Genomic DNA, 20979 nt, shown 5'->3' on the forward strand with positions numbered 1-20979 from the left:
TGCTGTCCTTCCCAGGTCATGTGTAATGAAATTAACATGTAATTCTGGCTTCTCCATTAAGTTGTAAGGTCCCTCAGAGCAGAGACTATGCCTTACATGTTGAATAAATAGATTAACACATTTTATTTTTCACATATTTTTTTATTTTTCCATAAACCTTTCAAAGTATGAAGCACATGCAATATGAAAGTTAAGTGTCTGTTAATTGATTAAATGCTAGGTGTTTGGATGGTGGTGTTGGGATGGGGGAGGATGGGCACTTCTGATTCAAAGATTGCTCACTTCTTAGACATGAGTGTCCAGGGCTATCATTTAGTCCCACTGATGAACAAAGATATTTCCCCAAAATGTTGGCTTTCTCTGGATTTAGTAAACTCAATTGTAGAGGTGGCTGATCACTTGAGACAAACTGTTGGCTAAGGAAGATCATTATACACAGTAACTTCACTAATAATTCTGGATTCTTCTCCCCTTTCTTAATAAAGGAACCATGAGGGAAGAAAACCAGTCCTCTACCCTGGATTTCATCCTTCTGGGAGTTAGCGGTCAGCAGAAACAGGAAGATTTCTTCTTCATCCTTTTCCTGTTCATTTACCCCATCACACTGATTGGAAATCTGCTCATCATCTTGGCCATTTGCTCTGACATTCACCTTCACAAGCCCATGTATTTTTTTCTTGCTAACCTCTCCTTTGTTGACATCTTCCTCTCTTCTGTAACCATCCCGAAGACGCTGACCAACCATATCTTGAGCACCAATATCATCTCCTTTGGGGGATGCCTAACACAGATGTATTTCATGATTGCTTTGGGTAATACAGATAGCTATATTCTGGCTGCAATGGCATATGATCGTGCGATGGCCATCAGCCACCCACTTCATTACACAACAATAATTAGCCCAACGACTTGTGTCCTGCTAGTTGTTGGGTCTTGGGTGGTTGGAAATGCTAATGCCCTCCTTCACACTCTGCTTACAGCTAGTCTGTCCTTCTGTGGCAACCAGGAAGTGGCCAACTTCTACTGTGACATTACCCCTTTGCTCCAGTTGTCTTGTTCTGACACCCACTTTAATGTGAAGATGATGTATTTAGGGGTTGGTGTTTTCTCTGTGCCGTTACTATGCATTGTCATATCCTATGTTGGGGCCTTTTCCGTGGTCTTACGTGTTTCATCCAGCAAGGGTGTGCTCAAATCCTTCTCCACCTGTGGCTCCCACCTCACAGTTGTTTCTTTGTTTTATGGGACAGTCATGGGAATGTATTTCCGTCCCCTGACTAGTTACAATCTAAAGGATGCTGTGATGAGTGTAATGTACATGGCAGTGACCCCGATGTTAAATCCTTTCATCTATAGTCTGAGAAATAGGGACATGAAGGCTGCCCTGAGGAAACTGTTCAGCAAGAGAATCTCCTCATTACCAATGTGAGCTCATATTGGAGACTGCAGTTACTAATTAGGAGGCACTTGAAAATATCCCCAATGTCCTCCCCCTCCAAGAAGCCACCTTTGATATTTCCAGTTAGGAAGTCTTCTCTAAAATTATATAACAATTTATGAGACATCTTATTGAAATTACCACTCTGTACACATGATTGTCCTTTGGCAGAATGGCAGCACTGGACTGTTGGGCTCATGTCCCAGCTGTTGTACTATCAGACTAATGTTGAGAAGGTCTGAGACTCAGCTGCTACATCTATATTTAGAAAAAATAACATCTGCCTATCACAGGATGTAAGCATAATGATAATTCTTTATTTGAAGCTATAAATCACTAATCAAATATCAATTTTTATTGAACTATATCATGTTTAACTACCCCTACTATGCTTGCAATCTTCTGAGGGCAAGTCTTTTTTTTTTACTTTTTTTTTTACTAGTCCAGGTGTACAAAACAATGTCATAGTTAAACATTTATCATTTATATCCCTCATGAGGGCAAGTCTTAACACATCACTGTACCTTTCATAATATTGGTCTTATTAAGTGTATCCAATAATTCTTGGTGGAAAGTTAGATGAACAAATGAAAATATCAGTCTCTGAAATGTAATCTGAGAATTATCAGACATAATCAGATTAGACAATATTTAGCCATCCATTAAAATCTTTAATGGAACTGACCTGGGGAGATATTACTGTTTTTACTATATTGTGGATTAAACTAGACTGTTTCTAAAAAGCATATGACTCTCCCTAAAATCTTACTAAAATGATACTCATCAATAGAGTTGTTGCATTTTTAAATAATAAATATTCTGATTTAATTAATGCAGAAGTGCTGATTTAATTAATTATAACATGAAATAGAGCCACAGAGACAAAAAATTTGGATCCCAAATAATAAGTGAAGAAAGAGAAGTACTGAAAATGATGTGACCATGTTTCTCCAGCACGGCCAGGGAAGAGGAGACTTTTATTTTGGATGACCAACCCTGATTATGTAGGTGATATTCACCAAAACAGAGGCAGTTAATCCAGCAGGTCACTAAATTCCCATTAAGGAACTCCACTACCTATAATTTGATTCTGTTCATGAGAAAATTATAAAACTTTTTCAAAATATTAATAAAATATAAATGATTGGGGCAGCCGGTTAGCTCAGTTGGTTAGAGCCAGTGCTCTTACCAACAAGTTTGCTGGTTTGATTCCCACATGGGCCAGTGAGCTGCACCCTTCACAACTAGATTGAAGGACAATGACTTGACTTGGAGCTGATGGGTCCTGGAATAAACACAGTTACCCAAAATATATTATATTTTATATATATATATATATATATATATATATATATATATATATATATATATATATGATTGTCCTTAAATATCGTGTTTCCAAACAGCATAACATTTTGAAGAGGCTGATTGAATGTATCTTAGAACAGTGTGCAAGTTGTTTTGTTATCTACTATTTTTAACTGCCAGTAAAAATAAATATAAAATTATTATCTTGTACAGATAATTCACATTGCCAAGAATTTGTCCATGGATGTTGGAAGATGATATAATTCACCTTTTGATGCGCTTTGGGTCTCTAAAATGTACCAAGGATGAGAACAATCCCAATGATCTTCTTTTTAAGCAAAAAGGATTTGATTACAAATGCATATAAATCTGTGTGAATGAATGACCAGATCATGGAAAAAATGAAGGTACCTCGGGCTGGAGGAATCCAGGGCTGTCACCTTAACATCTGGCGCGGCAACCTCAACTCCCAGCATTCCAAAACCTACACAGTGAGCATAAACGGCCAACACACTGCCCTCCAGGACCGCTGCAAAACCAATGCCAAGTCGACGGGTCCAGCCCGCAAGTCACTGCCAAAAGCGCATCCACAACCCGTGCCCCGAGGAGCCCCGGGCAGACTGCACCGGGATGCAGCGGTTACCTCTCCCGGCCGCCCGATTCTCTCTCGAAGTCCCAAGTACCAGGTCAGGACAGGCGAACGCCGCAGGCCGTGGTTGTGGTCGGGGTCGGAGCCGGGTGGAAGCGGCGCCCCATGGATGCCCGGGCTCCAGACTCGCTCGCTGGCTGGGCGGGCCGGGGGTGTGGACCGCGCCTGCGACGGCAGCTGCCACCGCCGGTTTCCTGCGGCCTCTCTTGCGGCTCCGCCCCCCGGGCTCTGAGCACTCGGCACTTGGCCCGCCGCCAAGGCTGCAGACTGCCAGTTCTCTTTTTTCCCTACCTGTTTTACCGCCGCGGCCAGGCCAGCCGGGGATTTCCGAAACCCAGGGACTTTGCACTCGGCAGGTCACGTTCCCTGCAATGTCTCGGGTCGGCTCGCAGCGGCGCAGCGACATGGCGCAGCGACCCCGCCTGCCACCCGAGAAACTCCTGCGCCCCGCCCCGGGGTGTCCCCGCGTGAGTCACCTTGGCATTTCGGAAGCAGAACCCAACCAATATCACACCCACGTGCAAATCGCGGTTATGGGAGCTGTATATGAAGTAGGTTTTTTTCAGTCGTTCTTAAGAAAAGCAGCTGTGGAGAACAAGCGAAAAAGAAAAAAAGAAAACCCTAAAAACCAAAAAAAAAAAAAAAAGTACCTCATTTAAGGAATTTTCAAAGTTGGCCAATGAAAACATTACATAAATTTATTCTGTCTCTCCCCATGAGCATGTAAAGATTGGGGATCTGTTTTGTTCACTGCTTTGTCCTTAGCACTTAGGCAGTGCTGACATATAGTAGCTACTTAATAAGTTTTTATTAAATTAATAAATGAATCCTGCAACATTATGTTTAAATATGGAATGCAGCAAGGTTAATTTTCTTGTTATGGGTGAACTCAAGAAAGCCAAATGATATGAGATAGCTAAACTATTTCCCATAGTGAAATATTAAGTGCCAAAAGATAGTATAAAAAAGCTGAGGATGTAAACTCTTAGAAGACTTCCAAACCACTTAACTGTTCTATCAATCTGACATTATTCCTCTGTTTACATTTAAACAAGAGAAGTTGACCTCCCCTACTGTATTTCCTACAACAATCATAAGAATCGATATGTTTATACCTTTAAATGCAAATAAAAGTCATTACACCTATATATCAAGTCATGGTCTCAGCCATCTCTCTTTGATTCTGTCAAACATGCTGTCCCAGAATAATTTTGACACTATAATTTAAATTACTTCATGTACCAATGCCCAGGGATGGACTAAGTGTAGAAAAGTGTTTGTATCTGGGAGGTCAGTTCAGGTCAGTAAGGCTCCATTCAGGAAACAGAAATCACATCTGGTATTTTTAAACCGAGACGACTTAATACAGGGCAGTAGATATATAGGTGTGTCCTAAAAGAGACTAAAGGAGAAAAAAGACAATATCAACGTACCCCAGAATTATAAACTGCAAGAAGAAGTTACGTGCCCTCATCACAAAAGGGAAATGTGGTGTTACCAGGACCTAGGAGCTCAGAAGAGGTATGATCACATATCTAACGCTCAGATCTCTGAGAGGAGCTGCTGCCACTTGGTCTTCACCTGCTGAGGTGACACAAGCTTTCATTCCTGGAGGGTGTGAGTCCTCCATAGTACTCCCCTTTGGGGGGGGGGGGCGCTTGCTGTAGCCGCTATTAGTCTCTGTTATTGCATATGGAAATACAAGAGGCATGCCAGACATCGTTCTACACATGGTCCTCCTTACGCCATCCCATTGTGCAGCAGCAACAAAATGTCCTTGGTAATTGGCCCGTCACTCCAGCCAGTAGAGAAATCTCTCTTTTTCTGAATGGCCCACAGAGATATGCTACATGTGACTGAATCTTAGTAACATAATAGTAATATTTTAAAATGTAAATCCCAAAAGATTATTGATACCCTTTTATAAGGTTATAAACAGCTAAAGAAATCAAAACATAAACTTTCTGGGAACAGATATATATGTAATAAAAATGCATTAAAAACAAAAGCAAGGCGAAGATGAGCATAGAATTCAGAATGAGAAGAAATTCAAGAGCGGAGAGTCAGGAGCATGCAACTGGGGTTACAATGTAGTTAGATGTTAAGTTATTATTAAAGACCTAACCTTGAGGTTGCATGGTAGATCTAGGGGTATTTACAATATTATCTAGATAGATGATAGATAGATAGATAGATAGATAGATAGATAGATAGATAGATAGATAGATAATAACAGCTCTGTGTGAAGCAATGATGAGAGTTTGTGTTGAATTAAGATTCAATAGAGAGAGAGAAGAAAGGGAGCAGGGAAGAGTGGTGAGACCAGGAGGTTCATTAGGAAACTCTAAAGAATCTAAAAAGCTCTAAAGAATTTAGAACAATCTGAAAAACAGTGAACATATAAAGACCTAGATGCCAAGGTAATGTGGAAAGAGAAACAATAGAACGTGGTAATTAGTATGAAAGTAGTAAGCAAGGGGGTGTTTTCTAGGTTTTGAGGCTGAGCCACTAAAAGAAAAATGATGTCTGTAATGCAAATAGTGAACAAGAGTGTAATTTAAAAAAAATTAGTTCCTTTTTGGGCATGATTTCAAGGAGGTATCCAAACAAATAGTAGAATGAGAGACATGAAACTTTAGAATAAAATTAACAGAGCATGGATCAGAGTGGAGTTGATAAATAAAGTTATGAAATGGATGAAGTCATCTAAGAATATGAGGCTAAAGCCTGAGACTCTTGTAAAATGACTGAATTTTAAGAAAGGAGGCCATGATGCAGAATGAGGATTCTAGTTGGGGAAGTAAAACAAGTACAATCTAGAATTGATATCAAGCTATGTTTGTCTCCTTTTTTTAATCAGCCAAAGCACATAGCAGAGTGTATTGTCACAGTAATTTGGAGCGGGCATGCAATTAAACTATAATAGATGAATTATACAATATAAAACATGTATGTTAAAATGTATGTATACATAATATAAAAATATAAATAAGAAAGGAGTTTCGTTGTATCTTTCTATTTTTATACTCATATATTTGAAATATTATATAATAATAAGTTTAAATAAATATTATAAATAGTGGGGAAAATGATGGTCTTCCAGAGTAACCAATAAAATTACTCCTGGACTTTAGGCATCGTCCTTGACACTACTTGCTCTGCCTCACCCATCGCCATCCTATAAGTCACCACAGTATGGGATTTCATCACGCTGCTCAGAATGGTACACAATTTAAAACGTATGAATTGTTTATTTCTGGAATTTTCCATTTGATGTGTTTAGACCAAGTTGACCCCAGGTAACTGAAACTGCAGAAAGTGAAACTTCAGATGGCAGGGGGAGGCTACTGTCCTTGATCATTTTTTATATTCCTGTTTAACTTATCTGTTGCCTTCTTAGTTATTCCTCTTTGACTTATTTTTCATTTGTTACTGGGGATTTCAACAGACATCTTAACTTTTTGCAGTCCATTTGCACTGAATGCCATACCACTTCATGGAAAATGCAGAATTCTTGCATTTACGTAGTTCCATTTACCCTTCCACCTGCCTTTTGCTATAGTTGTCATATATATGACATCTACATACATTACAAGTGGCCAAATCAATGTTATAATTTTTCTTTAAATGATCATACGTATTTTAAAGAAATTAATAAGAAAACATTGACTTTTATATTTGCCTAGACTTTTACTATTTATAACACTCTTCATTTCTTCTTAAAAATCCAAATTTTTGTAGGATATTACTTCCGTTAAGCCTGAAACATTTTCTTTAAGTATTTCTCATTGTTTTGTTCTTTTGGCAAATAATTCTCTTAGTATTCTTCTATCTCAAAATTATTTTCATTCTTGAAAAGTATTTTCTCTGGATATAGATTCTTGGTTGATGGCTTGGGTTTTGTTTGTTTGTTAGCACTTAAAGATATGTTCTACTGTCTTCTTGCCTCCTTTATTTCTTCTGATACTACACAGTAATTTAAATCATTGTTCTTCTATATGTAAACTGTCATGTTCTCTGGCTGCTTTCAGAATATTCTCTTTATCTTTATCAGCAGTTTGACTAAAATTTGCCTATGTGCACTTTTCTTTGAATTTATCCTATTTCAGTTTCACTGGTCTTCTTGAATCTGTAGGTTTATGTCTTCTATATATTTGGGGAAATGTTGGTCATAATTTTTCTTCCTAATTACTTCCATTCTCTGCTTCCTAGACTGTAATTACAAATATATTAAACTTTTAGACACTGTCACACTTGTTCCTAAGGTTCTGTTAATTTGTGTTCAATAATTTTTCCTTCTGGCTTCAGATTATAGAGATTTATTTATCTTCAAGTTCTCCTACTCCCTCTGCCATCTCAATTGTGTAATTAAGGCTAGTCAGAGTATTTGTATTTCACATAATTGTAAATTTCAGTTCTAGACTTTCTATTTGGTTCTTTCTATAGTTTTAATTTTTCTACTGAGATTTCCTATAATTTTTTCATTGATTGCATATTTTTCTTTACTTCATGGAGCACAGTTATAATAGTGGCATTAAAAGCTTTATCTGATAATTCTAACAACTAAATTATCTCATGGTTGGTCTCCACTGAACGTCTTTTTTCTTGAGAATGGCTCTTGTTTTCCAGTTTCTTCATATGTCCAGTAATTTTATTGATTCCTGGACATTGTGGATATTATATTATGCAGACTTTGGGTTATATAATATTTTTCCAAAATGCCAAGGTTTGTTTGTTTACTTGTTTGTTTCAGCAGGCACATAATGTGGCTGAAATCAAACTAAAAACTCTTCCTCTTGGGCAACAGTTCAATTCTATTATCATTAGCTGGAATCTGTTACATGCACGATTGATTCAGGGGTCATTAAGATGAGGAAACTGGGGCTTAAAGAACTTATGAAACGTGTGCAGGTTCCCACAGCTGGAATTCAGTCCCAGACTACCTGACTTCAATCTTTAGATAACTTGCAAGATGCTATACATCTCTAGGTAAAGGACTGAGGAACAAAAGATAAAGGGGGGCTTTGGAGATGCTAACCTGGTCAAATTGAGGCAACATGGGTTACATATGGGCTCTCTTTATGTTCTGCCTCTCTAGATTCTAAGAGAAGAGGATGTGGTATAGGAAGAAGAACTCAGCACAGATATTTTCCGAGCTCCAACCCCTTCCTTGCTGTCTTCCCAATCACTGTCCATTCAGCTGTGCCAGTTGCCATTCCACTTTGGTCAATGGATTGTGAATATCAAATACCAATGTTTCAAGCTGTGTTACATGTTCTTCTTATAGGGCTAATTCGCTCTTTCCCTTTTGCTCACAGTAGAAAAGAAATTAAATTAGATTTTTTTTTAGTATGGAATTATGTGGTTGTTATTGTGTTCAATAAAATGAAATTGTATATTTAAACCATTGGACTACTGATTTAAGGTTATATCAGGCCAGCAGTTCTAGAACACACAAGAAATTGGCCACTGTCCCAAAGAGACCCCCAAAATAAGCCATACTCCCAGGTCTCCCATATGCTATGCTTTTCTATTCTCTGTGTCCTTGATTAGATAAACTTGGGGAAGAGGTGCTATTATGAGACCATTTCTACAGGAGAAAGAAGAGATTCCATTTGCTGATTGTCATTTCAGCTTTCACCTGCCCCATAGGTCTGCTCATACAACATCTACAAGGGTAGGGTTCAGGTTGCACCTGCCATGATAATGAATGCCCAGCTTCTTACCCTGGATCTCCCCAGCTCAAAGAAGGTATACATAGTACAAGTGGGGCTGCACCAACCTGAACTAGGATTTTCATGTCTAGATGACAAGATGGTAAAGTACTCTCTGAGTCCAAAAGTGGTTCACCTCATCTGGCCTTTTTTCATGGTGCTGAAGGCCACTGTTTACAACCCCCTGAAAAGTTCCAGGGGGGAAATCACAAGACTAAATGAAACAACCAAAGCTTACTTTGTTGCTTTGCTAGTGAATGCAATGCTAGGATCCTGTTAGGACTACAGAGATGTCATAGACAGGTCCCTAATGCCTTAGTCTCTCTTGGACCAACTCACAGCAGGGACACAGCCCTGGATTCTCTATCCTCTTGGGTTTTGGGTACTTCCCAGAATTAATTATCTTCAATTTAACAGATCTTGAGCCTGTTCCAACCGACAGCTAAGAATAGCAGAACCTTAATTCTAAGGGTGCTGATGAAATGACAAGAATGTATTTCTCATGGGTTCTATGAACAAGTAAAAGGGGCAGACACTAGCAGCAAATTCTAAAATAACTAGAGAAGGGACACTGTGCGTTGGTTATTAGGCTCTATGTGTTCTGTGAATGCAGCTTCCCAGGATGCCATATACTGGCATGCTCATACTCTTAACCTGGTTCTCTTGTCCCTTTTTCTCAGAATGGACAAAAATAAGTTCTCTAATACTGTAAGGCAAAAGGGGGAAACTGAGCAGACACAGTGATGACAAAAATCATTATTCAATATATCCAGAGCATGAAGCAAATTTCCTTTTGGTGCCTTTAAAAGAAGTTCCTGTCACCTTCTTCTGGCCATCCAGTGGGAGAGATGCATGTGAAGCAGACAGAAGCCTGCCAGTAGCACCCTCAGCAACTGGTAAGAACAGCAGGGTAAGTAGTAGGATAGAGGATACAAGACTCCATTTTGCTTCATTTTTCTCCCTCTTCCGCCTCTGCCCATCTCACTCTGTGGTTAGCTGGGAGCATAGCTTTCACAGATAGTCCTGTAACAACATTGATGATACTGGGCTACTTTAGTGGCTAAAAGAGGCAGAGACCCAGGTCTTTAAAATCTTACAGACGAGAGTCATATGAATATGCTATAAGGAGAACAGGGAACAGGAATCAACAGTGACTTCTCTTCAAATAGGTCTCTGAGATGATCTCTTTCATTCAACCTCCAGCCTCTGCAGGAGACACATACACACTCACACACCCACCCACACACAAATACACGAATGTGTACACTCATGACCCCACACTGCATTAAGGCATTACAGGGATGTGGCCCCAACCACACAAATTTCTCTGCTATTTATGGAATCTCCAGAAAAGAGAAGCTGCATTATTCTGCATTGTCTTTCATTTTATACATTTTATGAACCCATGGTTTGGTTTGGGGAAATGTTTTCCTTAATTTATTTTTCAATAAGTAGTACATTCACTCAGCTTAAATGTCTCACTGTATTGTACACCCAAAACTAATGTAATCATTATAAGATTGTCTAACAACTATACTTTAAAAGAAAACACACCAATGAGACTTAAAAAAAATGTACTAAAAGGTAAACATAAAAATCTCCTTCCCTCTCCTGTGCCTCATCCACCCAATTCCCATACCTCTAACAAGTAATCACAGTTATTGGTTTCCTGTTTATTGTTCCAGAGATTTTCAACAAACATACTAGTCAACAAAGTATATATATTATCTGGAGAGGTGGGGTTAAAATGTTTATATCTGGAATGAATATGGGAATAGGAGTTTGAGAAATGTCCTGATCACTCAGTCCCATCCCCACCACCACCACCAACACCACCTTATTCCCTCTGTTTTTTAACCTTATTAGTTTTACTTCTTTCCTCTGGATGCTTTTTTCCTCATCAGTGGAAAATATGGGTTCTCTAAAATTTCATTTCTGTTTTCAACTTGAACCTGAGTCCAGAAAGCATCCAAGTTAAGTTCACTGAAAATTATCATCAACCACAGAAAATTTATGTGCTAAAACAGCACATAGCTAATATAAAATATAAGAACAAATTTGTTTTGAGTGGTATGAGTTATAGTTTATAACAAGCCTGGAAAAATGTCCACTGACCCCATATGAAAAGGACAACACACTGAATGAGTTTTATGTTTCAATAAAGTACTAGGTATTCATATGGCAAAAGATAGCCTAAACATTGGGGCTAAACAGTAGCAAATGGGAAAAGAAAAGAGGAAGTAAGGTCTCTGGTCTGTAACTCAGGGAGCTAAAAGGGAAAGTGGTGGGTAATTAGGGCTGAGGGTTCTGTGTCTGCTGAGTCAGAAATGGTCAAGAGACAAGATTCTGGGGCCTTTTTGATCTTCCATAAGTCAATGAGAGGCCTTCTGCTCTGAGTGAAGGAGAAGTGACAGTCAGCTCTGGGCAGTGGAAAAAGCAATAGCTGTTGGGGCCCTGGAACCGCAGACATGACTGTACTCAGGAGAAACATTAGGAAAGGTGTACTAAAGCAGCCATGTACAAATACGCACTAAGCCCCACACTACACCTAGAGCTAGGTCTTTGGGGTGTGGGGAATACAACGTCTAATAAACACAGCCCTGAGTAGTGTAGGGACTCTTGAGAGAAAGTGGAAGAGCCACCCTCCATTATGTTCATGTTTTGGCCAATTGCACACAAGTGGGCAACCTTGGAGATTTCAGCTGCTAGCAGACAAAGTATGGTGATTTATGGAGAGACCACGTAGAGCATGGAAAGCACAAGTCTTGGAATTAAATGATTGAGACTAGATCCAGTTCTACCCATGCTGGATGTGATTTAAGGCTTAGTGATTATTTATTCATTTTTCTATTGGGGGCATGTCCTTTATTTATTAATTAAAATTATTAATTACTCTTTAAGAATGTTAATTCTTTCTATAATGTATGTTAAAAGAGCTTCCAACTTTTTGCTTGCCTTTTTACTTTGTGTGTGATCTTTTCCTTTAAAGGGAGAAATTTTTTATTTCATTTGATTAAACCAATGTTTTTCCTTCATCGTTGCTTCCATTCCTTTTAGTTAGAAGTGCTACCCTTGTCCTGAGCTCAAATAGTTATTGTTCAATATTTTCTTGCAGTTGCTTTATAGCTCTATCTGTAGATATAATGCCTTAGCAACCTGAAGTTTATTCAGTAAACACTGTGAGGTGTGACTCTAAGTTAATTTTCCCCAAAGACTTAACTAGCTTATCCCAGCACCATTGATTTCATCCCTCTTCCCTTTCCTACCAATGGGCAATGTCACCTTTACCAGACCAAAATCTGATATATACTGTGCTCTCTTTCTGGGCTTCCTATTTTTTTTCCCTTTGTTGGGTTTTTTAATGAGAGGATAGCAGCATGCAGCATGAGCTGGGGTATCTACATCCAAGAGGAAGATAGTTAGCTGAGAGATACTCATGGTCAGTAAGAGAATAACACAGATGCCACTATTGTCTGGTGAGTAGTAATTTCAGTGGTGCAGTTGGGGCTGACAGATTTGTAGGACATGTTTAACCTCAGAGGGGAAAAAGTAGCACAGGAGAAAACTGATTCTTTGGGTTAATTCCTCAACTGAAACACTGTTCCATTCCCAGAATTTCACTTAGGAAGAGTGTATCTGTTTTGTTTAACATCTTTATGCCTCTGTAACCATAATGTTAACTACGTATTCCTATGGCAAGCACTCCATTAACTCAAAGCTATTAAAATTATGCTGATGGTAACCACTTTGAGCACCTCTTATAATTGCAGAAGTCAAATGTGACTGTATTCATCTTTTGTTATCGGTATATATTGAGTATTAAAATTTTAATACAGTTTTTTCCTTTCTTAAAATGTGTATACATTTTTTTGGCCATATATGTATATATATATATATATTCACGGGATGTGGAGTACAGCATAGGGAATAGAGTCAATGGAGTTGTAACAGCTGTATATGATATCAGAGGGGTAGTAGATTGGGGGAGGGAGGTTATCACTCTGTGTCTATTACATTGTTTTGTACACCTGAAATTTAAAAAAAAAAAAAGAAAGAAAAAAAAGCAAACAAAAAAACACCTCTCTCCCATTCCAAACAAACCTTTGGTTTCCCATGGTACCAAGCATGGTACCATGCAATATTATTTGCAAATATTCAGTTGAACTATATGAAACTATCATTTTTATAGGTCCCAAGCAGTTAAATATTGGAGATTTCCAATGATTCCACTTCATACTAGAAGATCAACATTGGAATACTGCGTAATTTTCAGAGCTCACAGTCCAGGGCTTATCAGCTTCATTCAATTAACCCGACTTGCTGCTCACAGACAAATGGGATGGGAAAACCTGAGCAGCAGCTCAGAATTTTTCCTCCTGGGGCTCTCTGAGCAGCCAGAACAGCAGGAGGTTCTCTTCGGGCTGTTCCTGTCCATGTACCTGATCACCGTGGCGGGCAACCTCCTCATCATCCTGGCTATCGTCACCGATGCTCAACTCCACACTCCTATGTACTTCTTCCTGGCCAACCTCTCCCTCGCTGATGCCTGCTTTGTGTCCACCACAGTCCCCAAGATGCTGGCAAACATATGGATCCAGAATCAGGCCATCTCATACGCAGGGTGTCTATCACAGCTGTATTTTTTCATGCTGTTTGTGATGCTGGAGGCATTCCTCTTAGCTGTCATGGCCTATGACCGCTATGTGGCCATATGCCACCCACTCCATTACATCCTGGTCATGAGCCCGGGGCTCTGTGTCCTCCTAGTGTCTGCTTCTTGGACGGTGAATGCCCTCCATTCCCTCCTGCACACACTCTTGATGAACAGCCTGTCTTTCTGTGCAGACCATGAGATCCCCCACTTCTTCTGCGACATCAACCCCCTCCTGAGTCTGTCCTGCACAGACCCCTTCATCAATGAGCTGGTAATCTTCACCATCGGGGGTCTCGCAGGCCTGGTTTGTGTGCTTTGCCTGATTATCTCTTACGCGTATATTTTCTCAACAATCCTGAAGATCCCCTCAGCTCAGGGCAAGCGGAAAGCCTTTTCTACCTGCAGCTCTCATCTCTCCGTGGTCTCCCTATTCTTTGGGACTTCCTTTTGTGTTTATTTCAGTCCCCCCTCAACCCGCTCGGCACAGAAAGGCACAGTGGCATCAGTGATGTACACAGTGGTAACTCCAATGCTGAATCCCTTTATCTACAGTTTGAGGAACAGAGATATCAAGTCTTCCCTGAGGAAACTAATTTGGGTTAGGAAAATTCATTCTGCTCAGAGGTACTGACTTCACATCCAATATAAAGGTCTCCACCCAATTGCATTCCCCACAATTAAGCGGTGAAGAGTGAGAGAGGAAGAGAAAGTGGAGACCTCACTTCCAGGACCTGTGATGTGAACTTGAAATATTTGTGCCTCAGGGGGGCCGCCCCATATCTGTGAAGGCCCTATGCTGAGAGAACAGAAACTGGGACTGCAAAGGATTTGATGGAGTCTTTAGGTACTAAAGACTTTTAAAATTTTTTTTAATGGAATTTTGTTTTCTTAGATTAATGGCCAGACTCTTTTTTTTTTTTTTTTTTTTTTAAAGATTTTATTAGGGAAGGGGAACAGGACTTTATTGGGGAACAGTGTGCACTTCCAGGCCTTTTTTCCAAGTCAAGTTGTTGTCCTTTCAATCTTAGTTGTGGAGGGCGCAGCTCAGCTCCAGGTCCAGTTGCCATTTCTAGTTGCAGGGGGCACAGCCCACCATCCTTTGCGGGAGTCAAACCGGCAACCTTGAGGTTGAGAGGACACGCTCCAACCAGCTGAGCCATCCGGGAGCTCAGCAGCAGCTCAGCTCAAGGTGCCGTGTTCAATCTTAGTTGCAGGGGGCGCTGCCCACCATCCCTTGCGGGACTCGAGGAATTGAACTGGCAACTTTGTGGTTTAGAGCCCACTGGCCTATGTGGGAATCGAACCAGCAGCCTTCGGAGTTAGGAGCATGAAGCTCTAACCGCCTGAGCCACCGGGCCGGGCCCAAGACTTTTAGACCTACTGCAATATTTTACCGAATATCTAAGACCCCCATTTTTCCTAACATCTTAAATTTCACGTGAAAACATCATTTTCATCTTTAGGGAAACTCCTTCCATGTCAGTTTCATCTTTGCAGCCCCAGTGCTTACCACTTGGCATAATGCCTGGCATCATTAATATGTGCTATACAAAACTGGCATAATTGCAATCATAAAGTTAGGAGCCAGGAAAGAATGATTTTTATGGACACTTCATAATCTCTTACCTGAATGATTGACACACCCTTCTAGAAGTTCTCTGGTCCCCATTCTCTCCCCATTCAATCTATTCTTCACACCACAATCAGATTAATCTTCATAGAATACGGTTATATCACCCTGACCACCAACCTATAAAAAATCTCCAGCGGCTTTATACTGCCTGCAGAATAAAGTTCAAATTATTCATCTTAGCATTCAGGACCACCATCACCTGTTCATAACTTATATGGTCCACAGTTAGCCCACTGTCCTGTATTTCTCTCAAGATCAACTCAGGTCAACATCTTCATAATACATTGATTATTGCTGATGGTTACCAAAAAGCTGACTCTGTAAAAGTTGTTGGAAATATAAGTCAGTAAAAGTTAGGGCAAATATATGAGTATGTACAATAAGGTTCACCATAATCAATTAAATTCTATAAGAAAATAAAAACTATTACTGGGTACTATTTTTCATTCTTGTCTGTTTCCCTTTAAGTATCTGGTTGCCTGATGCAGTGACGCAGGTTGTGATTACTGAAGATAATATCTCGCCAGTGGAAGTTACTTGTTGACAGCCAGATCACCTGTTCCCTGTTTACCTTACAATAAAAAGTAGTGCAGCAAAGTGGTAGACAGCAGTGGCTCTAGAGTTAAACTGAAGCAAGTTCCAACCCTGACTTTGCCACTTGTAAGCTGTGTGACCCTGGGAAATTACTTTCAAAATGAGTATAACCTACCTCATTGTGTTGTCAGGAAGTCTGAATATGGTAATGTATGTAAAGCATTGTTTGTGATAAATTAGACATGCATGTAAACACGCAAAGAGTTAATTCCTAGTATACAGTACATTTTCAATAAATGTCAGCTATTGTGGTGGTGGTCCTTGTTAAAATTAAAGCTGAGCAGCAGCAGATAATGTCAATTCACTCTCGAGAAGGAATTGCCTATAGCTTGCCCTGTGAAACTAGAAGGGAGCTTGTGCTTAAATCATTCTTTTGGAGGACATCGTGGGGTTTAATATAGCATCATCCACTTACCAGGACTCATATGCTGGGAAGATTTCAGTCTATCTTTGAAACTATGGTTACTAAGTACTTAAATTTAAAGTAAAAATTTACTTAAACTTATAATACACAGGTCTGCATCATCCCATATTCCCTTTTAATTAACAGACGTGCAATTTTCACTGTTTAAATTAATATTCACCAATATTTTTAGTTCTACCTTTTATCTTAAATTATGTTACTCTTTAATATTTATATTTTGTGTATGAATGTAACAAGACAGTTTACACAATTGTCATAATCATACTTTTTAAGGTGTGCCAATACACCCTCACACCATAGTTTTGTCAAAGATTGCCCTACTGTGCTGTTTAAGGATTAATTCAAATTTTTAAATATTAAAAAAACAACATTATGATGAGCACTACTTTTTCATGTGATTTATTCTACTAGCCTACATTCTTAAAAATAATGACATCACCTGTACTTATGGATAGTTTTAAAGGTCATGTTCTATACTGCCAAATAGTTATCTGCCAAACAGTTATGAAAATGTAACTGTTTCCCCAAGGTTGCATCAATACTGTTTCATTGTTGTTATTCATTTTACTAGCAACAAATCTACTAGCATTTTATTATATTTACTTAATAAATATACAATAAACCAATATAATTATTGATAAGGGTGATAATTTTTCCATGAGCATTAAAAACTAAAAATTATTCCTATTATCTAGGGTTATAACAAATTTTCTATATTATTACTACTTATTCATCAGAGCATTTAAAAAGAGAAATTTGTCTGAGTTAAGTTCGTGAACTCATCCTACATAAAGTGCTACACACCTCATTGCTGAATATCACTATGGTCACCTTCGAAGTACTCCCCTTGGGAAGCTATGAACTGATGCCAGCGCCTAGTCAACCCTTCAAAGCAATTTTGGAACTCTTTTTCTGGAATGGCCAACAGAGCTGTCGTCATATTGCCCTTGATGTCCTAAATGCCATCAAAATGTCTTCCTTTCAATATTTGCTTTATCTTCAGGCAAAAAAAAAGAAATCATTGGGGGGCAGATCAGGTGTGTAGGGAGGTTGTTCCAATACAGTTATTTGTTTGCTGGCTAAAAACTCCCTCATAAACAGTGCCATGTGAGCTGGTGCTCATATGCTTGTCGTGATGCAAGAGCCATGAATTGTTGGCGAAAAGTTCAGGTCTAACTTTTTCACACAGCCTTTTCAGCACTTCCAAATATTCATAATAAACTTGGTACCAACTTTGTCCAGCTGGTACAAATTCATAATGAATAATCCCTCTGATATCAAAAAAGGTTAGCAACATCGTTTTGACTCTTGATTTGGACTGAAGGAACTTTTTTGGTCGTGGAGAATTGGCTGACTTCCATTGTGCACTTTGACACTTTGTTTCCGGGTCATATTGGTACACCCATGTTCATCACCAATGATAACACAGCCCAAAATATCGTCTTGCCTCTCAAAAAGGTCTTGGCAAAATTCGACCCTCCTTTGCTTTTGTTCATCAGTGAGCTCCTTCAGGACCATTTTGCACACACCTTTCTCATACCAAGATTTTCAATTAAGACTTTCCTAACTGTTTACTTGGTCTGCTGTGCTTCTCATAGTCAGCCGACGATTTTGACACACAATTTGATGACTTTTTGCAATGTTTTCATCAGTTCTGCTTGTTACTGGCTGCCTTGACCTCACTTCATCAGACACATTCTCTTCCCTCAGAAAAACATTTAATCCGTTTGTACACTACCATTTTCTTCATAGCATTATTCCCATAAACTTGGACTAACATGTCCCTGATTTCACTTCTACTCTTGTCAAGTTTAACAAGAAATGTAATGTTTGTTCCATGCTCTAATTCAAGCTCCAGACATTCTCGCAACGGCACATAAAAACACGCAACAACAATAATGACTGCCACTCAGCAAGATACCACCACATGTCAACACAAACACAGCTATGAGACACTGATATATCAATGTTATGAAACCTTACTGAGCTGTTTGTACAGTGCTGCCACTGTAAGCGCACAGTGGTGAGTTCGCGAGCTTAATTGTCTAAACTTGTATGATGATGGTCCCATAAAATTATAGCAGAGCTGAAAAATATTTTTTATAAATTTAGTGTAGCCTAAGTGTACAGAGTTTATAAAGTCTATAGTAATGTACAGTCATGTCCTAGGTCTTCACATTCACCCACCACTCACTCACTGACTCACTCAGAGCAACTTCTAGTGCTGTACGCTCCATTTGTTGTAAGTGCCCTATACAGGCCAACCATTTTTTATCTTTTATACTATATCTTTATTGTACTTTTTCTGTGTTTAATATGTTTAGATACACAAATACTTATCATTGTGTTCAACTGCCTTCAGTATTCAGTACAGTAATATGCTGTACAGGTTTGTAGACTAGGAGCAATAGAATATGAATATATATATATATATATATATATATATATATATATATATATATGTGTGTGTGTGTGTGTGTGTGTGTGTGTGTGTGTGTGTGTGTGTGTTGTGTGTGTGTGTAGAAGGCTATACTATCTAGGTATGTACAAGTGCACTCTATGATGTCCAAACAAATAAAATTGCTTAATGACTCATTTCTTAGAACATACTCCCATCATTACCTGATGCAAGAATGTACTTAAAGAAATAATGGCTGAAAACTTCCCAAATCTGGGAAGGGAAATGGACTTCCAGATTTATGAAGCCCAAATATCCCAATGGGTTGAACCTAAAGAGGTCTACACAAAGATACATTGTAATAATATTGCCGAAAGTCAAAGACAATGAGATAATTTTGAAAGCATCAGGAAAAAAGTAATCCATCACATACAAAGGATCCCCATAACACTATCGGTTGATTTCTCAGAAGACACCATGCAGACCAGGAAAGAGTAATATTATACATTTAAGGTGCTGAAAGAAAAATAATGTCAACCGAGAACATTATTCCCAGCAAAACCTTCCTTCGAAAAGGAAAGAACGATAAAGTCTTTCCCAGGCAAATGAAAACAGAGGAAGTTCATCACCACTAGACCTGCCTTTCAAGAAATGCTAAAGGAAGTTCTTCAAGTTAAAAATAAAGATGCTAACATCACTCCAACAGTATATAAAGTATAAATCTCACAGTTAAAATTAAATATATAAACTAACACCAAACAATATCATGCTGTAATGGTGATACAAAAATCACATTTAACCACAGTATAAAAAATTAAAGGACAAAAGTATTAAGAATAACTATAACTATAAAATTTGTTGATTTTAAAAGAAGTAAATTATGACATCAATAGCAAAGTGTGGCAAGGGAGTAAATATGTAGTCTTTGCATACGGTTGAAGTCATGTTTTTGTCAGCTTACAAGAGACGTTATATCTATAAGAAATTTTATGCAAGCCTCATAGTAACCACAAAGAAAAAAACCTACAGTAGATACAAAAAGATAAAGAGAAGAATGGGAGAGAATATTTTCAAATCACATAACCGATAAGGAATTAATATCCAGAATATATAGAGAACCCCTAAAACTCCACAACACAAAACACACAATCTGGTTCAAAAATGGACAAAAATCCATTTCTACAAAGAAGATATACAAATGGCCAACAAGCACATGAAAAGATGCTCAACATCACTAATCATTAGGGAAATGCAAATAGAAACTACAATGAGACAACACTTCACACCCATTAGGATGGTTACTATCAAAAAACCAGAAAAAAAGTGTTGGTGATGATACGGAGAAATTGGAACCCTGTGCACTGTTGGTGGGAATTTAAATGGTAGAGATACTGTGGAAAACAGAACGAAGATTTCTCAAAAAAGTTAAATATAATTACCATATGACACAGCAATTCCACTTCTGGGTATATACCCAAAAGAAATGAAAGCAGGGTCTCAAAGCAATATGTGTTCACAGCATTATGCACAATAGCTAAAACATGGAAGCAACCCAAGTGTCAAATCAACCAATGAATGGATGATTAAAAGGTGGTATATTCATACAATGGAATATTATACAGCCTTCACAATGAAGCACCTTCTGCAATATCCTACCACATGGATGAACCTTGTTGGAGGACATCATGCTAAGTGAAATAAGCCAGTCACAAAAAGACAAATGCTGCATGATTCCACTTGTATAAGGTATTTAGAGTCCAAAAAAATCATAAAGACAAAAAGTATAATGATAGTTGCCAGGAGCTTGGGGGAGGGGAAAAATGGGGAATTATTGCTTAATAGGTATAGAGCTTCAGATTTACAAGAGGAAAAGAGGTATGGGAATGGATTGTAGTGATGGCTGTACAACAATGTGAATGGATTTATACCACTGAACTGTACACTTAAAAATGGTTAAGATGGTAAAAGTTATGTTATGTGTTTTTTAACACAATAAAAAAAGAAAAAAGTTCACATGCAAATAAATAAATAATTGCATAATTCTGTCACTGTAGCATAGAAGCAGTCATAGACAATGTGTAAATGAGTGGACCAGGTTGTATTCCAATAAAATTTATTTACAAAAACAACTGGCAGGTAGATTTTACTCATAAAGTGTAATCTGTTG

The 20979-nt window shown here is 38.6% G+C and overlaps 2 protein-coding genes across 2 annotated transcripts; both read left to right on the plus strand.

The window, feature by feature from the left end:
- Positions 1-443: 443 nt before the first annotated feature.
- On the plus strand, positions 444-1984 carry LOC109439142 (olfactory receptor 1A1). Its single transcript, XM_019719373.3, has one exon. It carries the CDS (start codon positions 491-493, stop codon positions 1427-1429), a length of 939 nt encoding a protein of 312 aa, XP_019574932.2. The 5' UTR covers positions 444-490; the 3' UTR covers positions 1430-1984.
- An 11345-nt stretch (positions 1985-13329) lies between these two features.
- LOC109439143 (olfactory receptor 1G1) lies at positions 13330-14394 on the plus strand. Its single transcript, XM_074320417.2, has one exon. The coding sequence runs from the start codon at positions 13330-13332 to the stop codon at positions 14392-14394; it is 1065 nt and encodes a 354-aa protein (XP_074176518.2).
- Positions 14395-20979: the final 6585 nt, after the last annotated feature.

This window comes from Rhinolophus sinicus, chromosome 12, assembly GCF_057876585.1.
Source record: "Rhinolophus sinicus isolate RSI-liver-muscle chromosome 12, RSI-T2T, whole genome shotgun sequence".
Taxonomy (NCBI): Eukaryota; Metazoa; Chordata; class Mammalia; order Chiroptera; family Rhinolophidae; genus Rhinolophus; species Rhinolophus sinicus.